Source organism: Hyaena hyaena, unplaced genomic scaffold (assembly GCF_003009895.1).
Source record: "Hyaena hyaena isolate Hyena2069 unplaced genomic scaffold, ASM300989v1 scaffold_236, whole genome shotgun sequence".
In the NCBI taxonomy this organism is placed as follows: Eukaryota; Metazoa; Chordata; class Mammalia; order Carnivora; family Hyaenidae; genus Hyaena; species Hyaena hyaena.
This window is the reverse complement of record NW_024080868.1, coordinates 636160-652654: the sequence shown is the minus strand read 5'-3', so window position 1 is coordinate 652654 and position 16495 is coordinate 636160. Positions and strand designations below refer to the sequence as shown.

The 16495-nt window shown below is 38.3% G+C and overlaps 1 protein-coding gene across 4 annotated transcripts in view; it reads left to right on the top strand.

The window, feature by feature from the left end:
* DAB2 (DAB adaptor protein 2) overlaps nucleotides 1-16495 on the top strand; it is a 49471-nt gene that overhangs the window by 23136 nt on the left and 9840 nt on the right. For 3 of the 4 annotated variants that reach the window (XM_039244274.1, XM_039244272.1, XM_039244273.1), the window contains 9 exons: nucleotides 4169-4355; nucleotides 5337-5476; nucleotides 6593-6691; nucleotides 8379-8510; nucleotides 9192-9272; nucleotides 9725-9751; nucleotides 9990-10043; nucleotides 10452-10514; nucleotides 15200-15853. In XM_039244274.1, the coding sequence (XP_039100205.1) occupies nucleotides 4265-4355; nucleotides 5337-5476; nucleotides 6593-6691; nucleotides 8379-8510; nucleotides 9192-9272; nucleotides 9725-9751; nucleotides 9990-10043; nucleotides 10452-10514; nucleotides 15200-15853 (1341 nt within the window). In that variant the 5' untranslated portion in view covers nucleotides 4169-4264. The remainder of the gene's footprint in view (nucleotides 1-4168; nucleotides 4356-5336; nucleotides 5477-6592; nucleotides 6692-8378; nucleotides 8511-9191; nucleotides 9273-9724; nucleotides 9752-9989; nucleotides 10044-10451; nucleotides 10515-15199; nucleotides 15854-16495) is intronic. The other variant, XM_039244275.1, reaches the window with a different exon arrangement.

Sequence of the window (16495 nt, the reverse complement as noted above, 5' to 3'; positions counted from 1 at the left end):
GCATTGTTATTGTAACATGATACATCTTTTCTTCACTAAATCTATGCTAAAGAGATTTTTCCTCCCTATTATGTTTTTCTTCCTTGCCCCTTAAAACTGCTCATTCCTAAACAGTGGAAGGATATAATTAAGATACCAACTGTCTTTAAAACAATTCCAATGCTGTGAAAAGTTGTACTTAAGTGTCTGAAAAGAGAAATTTTTGCTGTAAAACCAAGGTAGAACCATTCACTTTAGAACAGTACCAGGGGCGCCTGGGTGGCTCAGTCAGTTAAGTGTCTGACTTCAGCTCAGGTCATGATCTTAGTTTGTGGGTTTGACCCCCACGTCGGGCTCTGTGCTGACAGCTTAGAGCCTGGAGCCTGCTTCCGATTCTGTGTCTCTTTCTCTGCCCCTTCCTGTTCATCCCTTGCCTCACTCTCTCTCTGAAAAATAAATAAACATTAAAAAAAGTTTTTAGAATCCTTCCATTTTGGCCCAGTCTGCCAACACTAGATTTGAGACCTGGTCTTGAGCTGTGAGGTTGCTGTGTCCTATGTTGCTTTTGTGATTAAACTACACACCGTCATTCCCTCTCCCAAGCCTTTCAAAGTGTTTTGTGGCACTTCTTAAATTCCTTTAAAATATTCTCACTTTGGAATAAAATTTGCCAAATTTAATAACCTAATTATTTTATTATCAAATATAATATCTTGCAGAAAAGTACAATACTAGGCTCCAAAGATGGTCAACAAACTCTTTTACCCAGATTATTTTTTTTAATGTTTATTTCTGAGAGAGAAAGAGAGAGAGGTAGGATGAGCAGGGAAGGGTCAGAAAGAGAGGAAGACACAGAATCCGAAGCAGGCTCCAGGCACTGAGCTATCAGCACAGAGCCTGACGTGGGGTTCAAACCCACAAACCGTGAGATCATGACCTGAGCCAAAGTCGGACGCTTAACCGACTGAGCCACCTAGGTGCCCCTATCCAGATTATTTTAAACCTGACCTGGAGGGGAAAGGGGCAGCTCCAGGGAGAAGTTTTACCTGCTGTCTTCAGGGACAAATAGGAAACTGGAATGGCTGGATGTCAGGGAGAGGGGCATTTGGCATATTTGAGAAAGTTAGGAATCAAAAAGCAAATAATACTCAAAAAGAAATGAGAAATATGGGCTTGCTATCCAAAAGTGAAAAGAAAGGAGATTGAAGATAAGAGGGCAAAATATTTAAGAGTTTCACAAACAAAACAAAAACATCTAAGTCTTTGTCCTAAATGCAAGGGAAACCACAAGATCAAGCAGGAAAGATTCCAATGTTATTCTAAAATTTAGAAGAACTTCATCATTTAAAAAAAAAAATCCAGATCATCCCAATACAGAAAACATTAGCTGTGGACCTGAGGATCAAGGTTGTCATGGGAACAAAAGGTAGGGAGGGAAAAGGTTCAGAAAAAGGTAGAGGTTTCTGCTGCATGCAGTCAGATACCCCCAGAGGCTGAACAGCAAAGTGATTGGATTCGGTCCGGAGACCCATCAGCAGCCAGAGTTGAGTTTCTGAGAGTAGAGTTGAGATAAACAGTCCTTTGAGAGAAAGGGAAGAAAAAGAAGAGGGTAGGAGACTATCACGTTTAAATGTTTAATCATGAAAGGATCATGGGATGACTGGAGGACTCACACAGGTCCTTATTTCTAAAATCAGATCAAAGCAACTTATAAAGGAAAGGGTCTGTCCTTGTATCTCCTTAGGTCAGAGTTTAGTCTCACCTCCTGATGTAAATATGGGCAAATATCCTCTTGAATCAGAATAAATTCTCTGAAGTTAAGAAAATAACTATTAGTTTCCTGAAATTGGAAGATGTTATCTATGATTAGGAGCTTTATCATGTCAGCGGGAGACAAATTATGGGGAACCACTGAAACCAATCAAGGTGTACAAAATAGAGGTGTCATATTGGTTTCCTAAGGCTACCATAACAAAACACCAAAAACGAGGTGACTTCAAACCATGGAAACCCATTTTCTTACAGTCCTGAGGCCAGAAGCCCTAAATTAAGAAGTCAACAGGGTTTGCTTCTTCCGGAAGCTCTGAGGGAGAACTTGTTCTGTGCTCCTCTCCCGGCTTCTGGTGGACATTGGCAATCCTTGGCATTCCTGGCCTGTAGGTGTGTCAGTCCACTCTTCACCTCCATATTCACGTTACCTTCTCTTTTGTGTGTCTCTTTGTCTCAAATATCCCTTTGCCTTTCTAAGGACATCTGTTAGGCGATTTAGGGCCTTCCCTAAATCAAGGATGATCCCAACTCAAGATCTTTAATTACAACCACAAATAGCTTTTCCCTAAATAGGGACAAATTCACAGGTTTGAGGGTGAGAATTTGGACATGTCTTTTTAGGGGCCACTGCATGTTTGTAATAGATCATATTTGTAACTAGTAGGAGGCTTCTCAGAGGAGATCCATCAGTGTAACGTGTGAGGAACTTGGGGCCAGACGTCCTGGGTTAGACCCAGGTTCTACCACTTAGCAGCTGCATAGTTTAAAACCCCTGGGCCTTGGCTTTCCCTACCAAAATACTCATAGGGTTACTCTGAGTAACCTTCTAATACCTGGCCCTTAAGTCTTGAGTAAATAGGGCTTTGGATTCTTCTGCTATTTAAGACTTTCACCTGTAAAGAGACTATCTCCCTGGTTGCTTACCAGTCAAGTATCTTTGAGAAAAATTAACGACTAAATCTCCAAATTAAATAATTCAGATAACATTAGTCATATATAGATTTCTGTATGTATGTGTTTTTAAGGACTATTAAGACTATAAAGACCATTTAAAGACTCATGGAGGGAGACATGAAGTACCAACTTTGAGGAAGACATGTTGATATTTATGAAGAAGCGAAGTGCAGATTAGGCTGTCAGAGCCTTAAAAATTTTGTCCTTTAGTTATCTATAAAATAACATATATTTCCTTGGGTGGACTTGGTCCTTGAATTTAAGAAGCTCAAATAAATGGATGATTTAAGAACAAAATTAAGCTTTTTGGGGTGGGAGAAATGTACCAGTCCATGAATGGTCTTTTTTTTTTTTTTTAATATTCTTTTCCTTTTATTTATTTTTGAGAGAGAGTACAAGGAAGGAAGGGGCAGAGAGAGAGAGGGACAGAGGATCCCAAGAAGGCTCCGGGCTAAAACAAATCACTAGATCGTGACCTATACCGAAGTCGGATGCTAAACCAACTGAGCCACCCAGGTGCCCCTGTCCGTGGGTGGTCTTCACAAGATTACAAAACTATGAATGGCTCGGTTTTGCCTCTAGTCTTCAGTCCATGTAGAAGGTTAAGCTTTCTCTAGCTCTCTCAGAAGCTGTGTAGAAACTTTGACTCCTGAGAGGTGAAAAAACCTCTTGAAACATTAGTTCACTTCTGTGTGTCTACAATGACTCTGAGCTTCTCTGTTTTACCTACCGTGATACATAAAGAAGTTTTATAAGATCTCATACCACAACTGCCTTGAGGATAATAATGCTAAATAAAAGCATAAAAGTATTTACACTCGATGAATTGCACAATAGACATCCCATAAATTCATTCTTCCCCTGATATGTTTCAGTGTTAATGTCAAAAATGGTTGTCTTTTAAAGTATAGTGCTTAGATAGTCCCGGAAACCATATGCAGAATCCTAACATGTAAAAAAATATATGTTTATCAAGAGAAATAAGATACAATGTATAACTCTATTCTTGACACCACTTTTGGAATTAAATGGGTTGTTGAAGAGCCAGAATTCATTAGTGTCCAATTTCAGATGCCAATTGCAATCATCTGAGACGCAGCCACCACTCTATTTCTATTTTGCTATGAAACCCAAGTTTTTTATGTGCGACACATTTTGATCCCTACCTTTAATACTAGAGTTTTATGCCCAAATTCCAATACAAGCTACTTAGGTAGGTAATCATTAGATGTTGCCAGTTATCAGTTGCTCAAAGAAAAATCTAGCAAACACCCTTTTTCCACTTTGGAAACTACAAAGGAAACAGTCCTACCCACTCTTCTTCAGATTTCAGTGTTTGTTTATTTAGAAAGAACAAAATGAGTCTGAAAAACTACACTCATAAATCACTGATTATAAGCCTATTAGCATAAAGTCTGGATTTGCTGTATTACAGTCTCAGTATGCCTCTCGCCTCTGCCTACAGGTGTCTGTAGCCGCTTATGTTCATTTGAGACTTTAGGGATCGCCTGGTGTCATTAAGTGTCTGCTGGTGCTGGAGTTTTCCATCTGCCTTCCTGCCATGTCTAACGAAGTAGAAACGAGCACAACTAATGGTCAGCCTGACCAACAGGCTGCACCAAAAGCACCATCAAAGAAGGAAAAAAAGAAAGGTATGGAGCAAACCTCTTGAGGCCACTGAGGGGAGCGCATGTTGGTTACCTCTGAGGAAATGTGAGGTTTGGGGTAAAGGAAGCAAGAGATGGTCCTTGCCTCACTTCAACCTCGGCCTCGTGTCAAGTTCTCCTCAACAGGAGACTTAGACCTTGGAAGAGATTAGTTTGCTCCACTTAGAATAAGATCTGTCTCGATCAGGTGACTGTACCAACTTGGATCTTGCTGGGGAGTGTACATAGCTGCTTGTTGAGTTGATAAACACAACTATCAATTATTCTCTGATTATTTTTCGGGAACCCATTCACCACTTTTGCTTTACTGAAGTAGCTGTTTTCAAAAACCAAGATCTTTATTTTATTAGACCCTATTCTCTTGACCTGAAGTACCACCAGAAAGTGCCAGAATCCTTAATGATTCATAGTTTGAGAATGTGCCGTGGTTTGTTTGCCTTTTACTATTATACATTAGCTATGGGAATGAGACCGAACAGTCTTTTCAAGAAAGCCAAAGAATTTATAAAGATGAGATCATTATCTTAATGATTTTCAAAGGAATTTACTCACAATTTTCTTCTGCCTTACTGACAGTTCAAAATGATAATAAGTAGGGCAATGGTTTATTTTTCTTTCATTAAAGAAAGCATTATCCTCCTTACTTGTTTTTGAAGATATTTTTAAAATTATGATGAAGGATATCCCCAAGTCTCACCTCATATATTCCCATAAATTTCCCATAGTTCAGTCCATTTTTCACCTTTAAGAGTTTAATTTTTTTCTCTGTCGCAATGCCATATACAGTATTGCAGAACATGGTTTTACTCAAAGGAAATAAGAATAGAGATAGAATATTGCATATTTGATCAACTGTAATATGACCAACATTTATACTACTTGGATTTGGAACATATTTGGTCATACTTGGGTATGATATTTAAAGACATTTATAAAATTTATCCTATATTTCTTTTTTCCCCTCAGGCTCTGAAAAGACAGATGAGTATCTTTTGGCCAGATTCAAAGGTGATGGTGTAAAATACAAGGCCAAGCTAATTGGCATTGATGATGTGCCTGATGCAAGAGGGGATAAAATGAGCCAAGATTCTATGATGAAACTAAAGGTAAAAGGGGAGAGCATGCTTTGTCTCTATTTTAAGCAAACATCCAAAGGAGGAAATTGTATTAGAATTTTGTATTTACCTCTGTCTCAATTATTTGAAAGAAAAGCATTTCTAATCACATAATTGATCCCGTGGTACCTCATTGTATGAGGAGTCCTGCGTTTGTTTGCATATTTTGAATGCTATTCTAAAGACCTGACTTAATCAAGTATTGCAGGACTCTGGGTATCTTTAGGGGCATCTGGGTGGTTCAGTCGATTAAGCGTCCGACTTCTTCTTTTTTTTTTTAATAAATTTTTCTTAATGATTTATTTATTTTTGAGAGAAAGAGAGACAGCATGAGCAGGGGAGGGTCAGAGAGAGAGGGAGACACAGAATCTGAAGACAGGCTCCAGGCTCTGAGCTAGCCGTCAGCACAGAGCCTGATACGGGGCTCAAACCCACAAACCGTGAGATCATGACCTGAGTCGAAGTCGGATGCTCAACTGACTGAGCCACCCAGGCGTCCCTAAGTGTCCTGCTTCTTCGATTCAGGTCATGATCTCGCGGTTTGTGTGTTCAAGCCCTGCGTCTGGCTGTGCTGACAGGTCGGAACCAGGGGCCTGCTTTGGATTCTGTGTCTCCACTTCTCTCTGTTCCTCCCCCACTCATATCCTTTCTCTCAAAAATAAATAAAGATTTTAAAAAATTAAAAATATTCTGGAAAACCTTCAGGTCTCTAGTTGGAAACTGTGGCTCTTTAGTATTAGCCTTTTGGATTTTTTAATTTTTAAATTCTAGTAATGTCACTATGTGAAACTAATTAAATAAATAATAATTATTAAATAAGACAAGACCTAGAAGGAACATCTTTGAAGATCTAATTCAGTCTTGTCTTTACAAATGACTGTTCTGAAGCCAGTGAATTAGAATGACTTGTCCAAGTTCACATAGCTAACTCATGGTGTCCTGACTCAATGTCTTCTGTTTCCTTCTGCCATCTATTATGAAAGGTGCCTAATCCTTTCATAGACGGTAAGCCAAGCTGAAAATAAAGCTATCTTTTAAATGTTTTTATATCAAAAGCATCATAGGTTAGTTTTAACTAGATTTTTCTTGTTTTCCGAATCTCATCAGGGAATGGCGGCAGCTGGTCGGTCTCAGGGACAGCACAAACAGAGGATCTGGGTCAACATTTCCCTTTCTGGGATAAAAATAATTGATGAGAAAACTGGGGTAAGAATCCACTTTCAGTGACACCTTTCTGACCAGCTGAGTCTAACAAACAATTACACTTAAATCTCAGTTCTCTGTTTCCCTTTTCAAAATTCTGTGGGGGAAAAAAAATAATAGATGCCAGTTTTCTAGAGTAAACAAGCAGAAAATAGATAGGGTAGGAGGGGGAGTCAAGATACTTTATTTTGAAATTTATTCTCAGTAATGGATGTGACCTTCCATAAATACAGATATAGCATAAACACAGATATGCTATAAATATCACTTTGGCATATTTTGGACCTTAAGTACACAGAACGAGATTAACCCTACCTCCTGGTTTGTGATGCTGTCATAGGTCTATGCCTGGGTCTCGTTTTAATGTATTGATTACCTGCAGACTTACTGGCTAACCTGAAGCTGGAATATTACCTGTAACACATCTACCTTTTCTTTCTTCTCTCTTTTCCCTTCCTCCTCATCTGCAGTTATAATCTCTCATCCTGTAGATATAACCTTGTGCATTTTTTTTATGGTTGCTGTTGTTTGACCACATATGGATAGTATTACTTATTTTGTTCCTTTTTCTGCAACCGTATCAAAAAACTGTCATACTTCACATTCTCAGGGACTTTTTTTTGTCTGCTCAGCATAATACCATAAGATTTATTTACTTAAAATGTTGTTTGTAGCTCATTTGCATTGCTGTAAGTTAAGGTACTCTGTTATATTAAGGTACTACTGGGAGATCTCCAGTTATTATCCACCCTTCCTAGAGATGTCCATTATCTACCATGCAAAATCTGCTGGTCAAATATAGAGCCCTGGAACCCTGGTGTCTGCTCACTTACCCTACTGGTCCCTGTGCATTGCTGGTTCCATTGTCCCTCATCTCTCAAGTCTTATTTTCCCAAGCCCATCAGAGAATGATGGTGTGCTTCCCTCAAGCACTCTCTTGTTCCTCAAACCTTCTAAGATATCCAACATATATGTTTTGGTGGCCTTAGGCATTTGGAAGCAAAAACTAAGATATATTATGACCACCTACAAATATTCCTGAAAGGTTGAGCCCTGCTATTTGTTTGAAAGGATCAAGAAAAAAGGGGAACAGAGTGACGGAGGGAATAAACAGAAAGGCACTACTAAACCAATAAACGCTGTGCCCATGTAACTCCTGGATAGTGATGTGAATGTGGGGAAAACTTGATACCAGCATTTGGTAACTTCCAGAATGTTCTGGGGATAATTGTTCCAATGGTACTTCAGATGATTGTCTGGCCACTCAGAACCATTGTCAAAGGATCCCATAACTAGCTTAGTTATGTTGTTCACCTGAGTTTGACTTTGAGTTGGGAAAGTCAACCCACTTGGATGGTTTAGCAGTGAAATGTCCCATCTTTGCTTTAGAAATTCTTGGTATCCTAATCCAATCCGCAATCCTTTCTTGCTATGTAACATCACACCTTTGGGATGGAGACAATCAAGTATCAATATTCTAAGTGCTTTCCCCACTTTTGTTTTCTACTCTTTGGTCCTTTTGGAGCCCTTACTAACAAGAATAAATGTAGCTCTAACCTTCAACCAGAGGCAAAACTTTCTTCAAATGTTTTGGCTTTTTTTATATATGCCTAAATACCTGATGCTTCATTGTACTACCATATAAATAGATTCTAGTTTGATCAATAAATCATTTTTGTTTATTTTTCAGGTAATAGAGCATGAACACCCAGTAAATAAAATCTCTTTCATTGCCCGTGACGTGACAGACAACCGGGCATTTGGTTATGTGTGTGGAGGAGAAGGCCAGCATCAGTTTTTTGCCATAAAAACAGGACAACAAGTAAGCTCCAAGCCTGGAGATATACCTGGAGGGGGCGTGTCCTTGGTTGATTATAGAGTGTCTGTCACTCAACTAGAGAGCTTGCTAGAGACAGTTAGATGTAGGAGGACTAAACAGTGACTCAGAAGAAGATGACTATCTTTAAAGGTCTTAGGGATTATTTTTAATGTTTGTTTATTTATTTTGAGAGAGAGAGAGAGAAAGAGATACAGAGAATCCCAAGCAGGCTCTGTGCTGCCAGCCCAACGTGGGGCTCAAACTCATGAACCTGCACTGAAATCAAGAGTCTTACAGTGAACCGACTGAGCCACCCAGATGCCCCAGGAATCATTTTTAAATGTCATTGAAACCCATATTTTGTATGGACAAGGATTGTTAGGATGGACTCTATTGTGAGGTCAATGTTGATTTCAAAACAATAGTGATTTATTCCCAAAAATCTTGAACTAGCTGGAAAACTATCATGATCCTTCTTGCTTTGTTTAAATACTTATTAACTCTGCTGTCCTGTATGTATCTGTGGTGGGGGTTGGGGTAGTGGTGATCCCCCACTAAACCATGGGAGGAAAGTAAGGAGCTTTATGAGAAAGGAATAAAACAGTACTAATCAGAACTGATGGGGGACAAAGAAGAAAATACTAAGATTAAAATATTCATAAAAAATGCTTTTTCTTGCTTTAGGCTGAGCCATTAGTTGTTGATCTTAAAGACCTCTTTCAAGTTATCTATAATGTAAAGAAAAAGGAAGAAGAAAAGAAAAAGGCAAGTGTTACCCAATATTGACTTTATTACACTTAAGACTATCTCCAGGACTGTGTTTGAACGTTAAGTAAACATATGGCATGTCTGCAGAGTTGACTTCTTTGTGGATCTTCAAAGTATAGAAATGTATTGTCTGTATTTCCCAATACAGCAATGGATGGATGTTATAGTTAGAAACATGATTTTCTGTCTCTAGCTTTTGTTATCTGTCTGCACATGCTTCACATTGGTTCTAAGGACTATACAGGTCAACCAAATTTAAGCTCAGAAACTGTATTCAAATCTAGTATTGATATGAAAAGGGTAGGGAAATGTAGGGCAGAAATAATATGCAAGACTCACTCTTGCCCTGTGCCAGTGAACCCATAGGTATATATATATACACACACACCTAATTTAACTTTCTTTAACTATAATTACTAAGATCACTGAATTTGTGTCTTTCTTTTTAGATGGAAGAAGCCAACAAAGCAGTAGAGGTAAACCTGCATCTTTACTTCATGTGAATTGCACATGTGATGTGTATAAGTCCTTGTTTGCTACCTGTCCAACCATGCTCCCCTCCTAGCTTATGACTATGTGTTCATGATTTCTCTGGCCATAGAAGATGTACCATTGAATGATCAATACCAAAATCATAACTGCTTAGCAAGCCAATACACTAAGAAATTAAATTCTGTAAGAAAAGTCACTCTTAAACATTTGCCATCTTTTCAGAATGGGAGTGAGACCCTACTGACCCTTGATGACCAATCTAACAAACTGAAATTGGTATGTATGTGATTTTTTATGAGTCTTATTTATCTGAACATAAGTTTACTTCCTATAGATGTTGCTAATACCAAATCTGCACTGAATATGTATGAAAGTCCTGTTATGACAACCATTTCCCTAAACATTAATATAACATTTATATCAAAATACAAAGTAATCTTTTTAGTAGACACATTTGAATCTAATCCAAAAACTTTTTAAAAAGTGTGCACCAGATGGATTTGTTTGGGAACATGTCTACACTTCCAGACCTAAGTAGCCTAATATCAAATCTGTATTAGTTAAATGAAAATCAAATTGTGACAACGATTTTCCTAAACCTTAGTTTAGGAAACAATTACAACAATATACAAAGTAATATTTTTTAGTAGACACATCTGAATCTAATCCAAATACTTTTTCAAGGGTGTTGACCAGATGGATTTGTTTGGGGACATGTCTACACCTCCTGACCTAAATAGTCCAACAGTAAGTGTCTGTTTTTAAATTTGCAATGTAATGGAAATGGCATCTATAACTCAAATTGGCAATTAACCAGAAATCTTGAGCATCTCAAAACTTGGAAGGCGACTGCTGATTTTTCTGCATAATGTATAAATGGCTAGTAGAACCAATTTGCATCTTAAGTTACCATGGGAACCTGTCAACACTAATTCAGATATATTAATTTTGCTTGGAGGTTAGATTTGAGCAATAGGATAGGCAACGCAATCCTTTCTGGTATTATTTATGATCAGAAGAGGAGTTGAATAATAATCCTTGGCATAAGTCTACTTGAAGGAAGTGTTTGCTAGATGATTAATTGTAAAGCCACTTGGCTTTCTTCAATATTTTTCTATTCTTTCTATTGTGATTTAGCAGCATAAGTTTTGTGTGAAGTAACACTTAAAAAATATAAGATGTTCAGTTATGTTTAACCAAGGCCTGTTTTTGTTTAAAAACGTTGTTCATTCTATGCAGGACACTCTAGTATATCAAGTCTTCTTAATATTGACTGATCCATAACAACTATGTGAGAACAGAGCAATATTTTCCTTCATAGATAAGGAAATGGTGATGTAGAAAAAAACTCACTTACCCAAGAAAGAGGTCTAGATTCAAGGCCTACGCACAAGTCTCATACTTTCCAAAACAGGACTCAAGTTAAACAACCCATGTAATTTTGGATGACTTCTTATAGCTATTATTTTTTAACAGTTTCTTGAGTACCTGAGATTTGCAGGGTGCAGGAGTGAGTAAAATGTACAATGTCAACGAGATCATGGAGTTTACTGTCAAATGGGGCGTCTATCATTAAAACTAATCACAAAGCTTATTAATTGATGTTAATTACAGGGCATTTATCTAGTTTAGAGGTTCATATAATGCCTCAGAGTAAATGAGTTTCTAGGCTTGAATATAAAAGATGATAAGGCTGTAACCAGACAAAAAGAGCATCAGTCTAGAATAATGAGAAGAATGTCTGTCTCAGAGTATGTTACATCAGGGAATTACCAAGCAAGTCCACATGACCAAAAAAAGAATTAAAGCAACAGCAGATCAAGGACTGGGTATGTCACACTTGCCAGAGTATTGCAGGGAATGCCAGCCCCGCACATTCACATCTGGCCAGGCCCACTGGGATGAAAGGAGCAGGGGCTGCATAGGCTCTTCTCTGTCCCCAACCCTGTGACATTCACGATGCAAAACAGCATTTTAATGAGGACCTAAAAAGCCTCCAATAGAGAACAATCCTGTTTAATGTTCTTTTCAGCAGTGAATTCTAACTCACATGTCTATGGAAATTTTATTCTTCACGAACTTTTTGAAATAAAAGATTAAATGATCCTGAAATGTCCATCATAGCTCTGAGTTCCCTTTGGTTCCAACACAATTTCGCACCCTCCCCTATTGTACCCCCTTCCCAAAGAAAATTGATATCTGAACGATCTACTTTCCAAGTGTAACTGACATGCAAACAAGTATATTGACAGAGATCAAAGCCCTCAGACTATGAAGTAGAATTCCAGTGGGATTGGCAAGGGAGCACTGACTATTTCATCTTCTTCTATAGACTTCTAGAAAGTTTTGAAAGAGGAAATGAAAAACAACATGAGTGATCCTGAGTTTTATTTATATTAGACTTAATGCATTCTAAGAGTTTTGGTTTAAATAAAAAAATGCAAGTTTTAGTTAAACTAAAAATAATTTAAAGTAACAAATATCATGAAAGTAGATGGTATCTGATTAAGAAAGAGAATGCTAACAGAACTTATTATGTGCTGAGTGGATTTTGCCGATATGGTCTTACATATTAATTCCATATTCCTAGGTCGCAAAATAGATTTATCTCTATTTGATAAAACCAAAATGTTTAAAAATGTTCATAATCTTACAACAGTTGCTCTGGAAGAGATGAAGAGAAGAAATCTAAATTACTGGGACTTTATTAGTGGTTCCCTGACCCACCTGCCCCACCCCCAACATTTATACAGAATAGTTTCATGCTTTGCAAATAACTCATGTTGCAAACTAAGTGGCATCCCTTAGAATATATTTTTATTGGAAATTAACTGAACGATATTCTTCTGTACTGCCACTTAAAAGAAAAAGAAAAGAAAAACAAAATGACATACTCTCAAACTTTAAAAATGGCCATTCAAAAACACAGTTATGAGAAGAACATAAGGTATGTCCCACCCGAAGTAGGTTAAGTCTGGTACAGGGATGGAATCAGAGCACAAAGCACAGTGTCATGCATACATAAGAAGCCATGGGTGGGCAGGTGAAGATGAAATAGAAAAATCAATGAAAAAAGGCTTTGGAAAGAATCTGAACTTGAGGTCTTTGAAGTGGGAAAATAGAGAGTAGTTAGGCTAAAAATAAACTGGGTTCTATTGCAGGTCATTTTGAAAGGCTGGCTAATGAAGCTTATTTTAACATAGGGACTAGAAAGAAACCATTGAAAGCTTTGAGCAGAGAAATCCAGGGGGATTGGGCAGACCAGAATGGTTGGGAGAGATTAGCCACTTGGAGAAAGCTAGGCTATGGAACTCAGTGTAGAAGATCTGCCTTTGTACACAAACCTTTTTCGTTGCCTGCTTCCTCCTTTTACTGGAGCTTCTTAAGAACAGGGACTTCATTTCATGTTCATGTTACCAGTGCTTGTTTCTCAGGTGCTCAGATGATGACCCAGTGGTTGCAATGTTGACAATCCAACAAAGGATTAATGAAGTTCTGACCTAGGGGGTGGATGAGGAGTCTTACATCATTCCATTGTGGTCTATGAACTAGATTCTTAATCCTGGGTTAACAACAAGCCCAACCTGAGGAGAGCCTTATACATTTTACTTATAGGGTGACTATTCAGAAGTCTAACATTGTGGCTCCTGTTTGGTGTCCTAAGAACTTCTTCTGAAGTATTTGAAAAGGAGAACCCTACCAGCTGTGAACACCCAACTGTTCTAACCCAGAGGTGGCTCATCATAAATGAATAAATATTGAAATCAAAAACTTTTGTAATACATTTTGTCCTATCTTTTGATTGCTAAAGATCCTTACATTAAGAGATCTTCTAATCCATTTCTTTGATTAAAATTTTTTTTTAAATTATAAGCTCTTTCTTCTGACAAATTCTTATGGTTATGAAGAGAAAAACTGGCTTTTAAAAATTGTGTTTTTATACCTAACAGTAAAGGAAGCCAAAAAATAGAATACCAATTAGACCTGATTGAGGACCTAGACTTCTAAAAATATGTTCTTTTAAAGACAAGGAGGCCAATTCAGGGCCCTTTTTTACTTACTACTAGTTTGAGAATTTCATATTCCCTTGAGGTTGTTTTGTCCCGGGGATCAAAAATACCCAGCACTGGGGTGATGCTGGACCTCTAACTTCCATCTCAGCTAGGCATTGTTTATTGTTTATATTCTTCTGCAGCCAGCATAGATGAATAGCTAATGGATCAAAGTTGGTCAGAAGGAAGGTGTGTCAGTTTGACAGTCCTGTCCCAGGGTGAACCCTAATTAGTTATGTCACTGACCTGAATAAAGACATGTCAGATATCTCAAATTTGCTGCTTTCATTTTGAAAAGCATATCTTATCTAACAGTTGGGAACACAAGTAATTAATATACCAGAAAAATGATAGACAGGGAATATAATTTGTAGAGTTAGGTATTTGGTATGTTTTTCAAATTAACTCTAAGCCCAAATCTCCATCCTATACATGAATTAAATATTAGATTGTACATAAATTAAAGATTAGTTGAATTTATCCACCCAATAGTTGAGATTACTGTCACAACCTGGGTAACTCTAAGCTGTATTATAAAACAAATGCACAAATGCAAGAAGTTAATGTGATATGTTGTTATATATCACTATTTTGAGTATCACTTTCTTCTTTCTAGAAGGACACAGACAAAAGGATGTGTCCAGAGGAGATTAGGATGATGAGAATGAGAGATCCAACTTGACTAGCACCTTCAGAAGGATCCTTACATATTTCAAGAGGCATACCTGCCATGCCATGTGATGTGATGGGAAAATCTGTTTTTGCCCTCTAGAGGAAAGACCAATTATAGGGAAATATATTTGACCTTCAACTTTAGTACAACCAAAACTATAAAATATTAGGCAATGAATTTGTTCATTTAGAGAGACACTGTTACGTGACTCTGCGTGTAGAATAGATGAGATGGGACGGGACTGTGCATCAGATGGGGAAGCTGACTTAGGTTTCAGAGGTGTTTTCTTACTTTTAAGCTCAATATCCTCAGATAATTGCTTACAGTGACTGTAATTGGTTCCCTTTAAGACTTGCAAAGGCAGGGATTAGAACAATGCTGTTCATGAACCTAGCCAGTCTGTAAGGGTGAGAGACACATGACTAGAGCAAACAACAATATAATTTCACTTAATGAAGGGCCAGCAAAATTGAGACCTAAAGAAAGGGTTAAGGGGTAGGGAGGGCCAGGGAAGACATTTTTCACCACTAGTAAAGAAGGTACTCAGGGAGGTGATGGGAGGAGATAATGGTCAACCATCTGTCAAGACCAAACTTTAATGGCATTTTGGATAACCCTGATCATTTTATATAGCTTTCTCATTTGAAGTCACAACATGGACTAACACTTTCTTTTCTCTCTTTTTTTTTTCTTCCCAAATGTGATAGGAAAGCAAAGATATCCTGTTAGTGGATCTAAACTCTGAAATCGACACCAATCAAAATTCTTTAAGAGAAAATCCATTCTTAACAAATGGCATTACCTCCTGCTCTCTTCCTCGACCAAAGCCTCAGGCAGCTTTCTTGCCTGAAAATGCCTTTTCTGCCAATCTCAACTTCTTTCCCACCCCTAACCCTGATCCTTTCCGTGACGATCCTTTTGCACAGCCAGACCAATCGACACCCTCTTCGTTTGATTCTCTCAAATCTTCAGATCAGAAGAAAGAGAATTTGAGTAGCGTGTCTACTCCACTGAGTAACGGGCCCCTGAATGGGGATGCTGATTACTTTGGTCAGCAGTTTGACCAAATCTCTAACCGGACTGGCAAACAGGAAGCTCAGGCAGGCCCGTGGCCCTTTTCAAGTACGCAAACACAGCCAGCAGTGAGAACTCAAAATGGGGTATCTGAAAGAGAACAGAACGGCTTCCATATCAAATCCTCCCCGAACCCTTTTGCGGGAAGCCCTCCCAAAGGACTATCCGTACCGAATGGCGTAAAGCAGGACTTGGAAAGCTCTGTCCAGTCCTCACCACATGACTCCATAGCCATTATCCCACCTCCACAAAGTACCAAACCAGGACGAGGCAGAAGGACTGCTAAGGTGAATTGTCTTCTCCACATATCCATTGGCAGAATGCATGTTCGGTACCAAAGGGTGGTGTGATGCAAGCTCTCTTACCTGCTGCTATTGTAGTTTCCTGTGTGGCTGTAAGATAGAAGGTGGGATAAGGCACATCTTTCTCCAGGAATACCTTCCTCCTCTAATCGCCACGCTATCTGAGCTGGCTCACCAGTGTTTTCACACCCTGCTTTCCGTTTGCATGTCTTGTCACTTATTATTAACTAAACACAAGTTTTTCCATTTTTAATGCTGCTATGCTTCTGTACCTCTGGTAAGTTTGATCATCACGTTCTGGAAGGGGAGGGCAAGGGTTCTTGTGATTCCTTGTGTACCTTCCCCACACTAACACATGCCCCCCCCCACCCCTCGTATTGCATTAATATCCAAGGTGGTGGTGGAAAATTCTGGAGTTTGCCTCCTCTATTCAATGCTGACTGAATAATCCATGGTTTTAAAAGATTTATATATTTCCTAGTTAGTATCACTTCATTCAAAAGCAATTTAAAATGTGGCTTCTGTAAGTATCTCTTTAAAAATCTCACTGGAATGTGCAGGCTAGCCTAATAATTGGACTGCAGTATCATCTTTATGCAGACTGATTTAAATCTAGTAGAATAATAA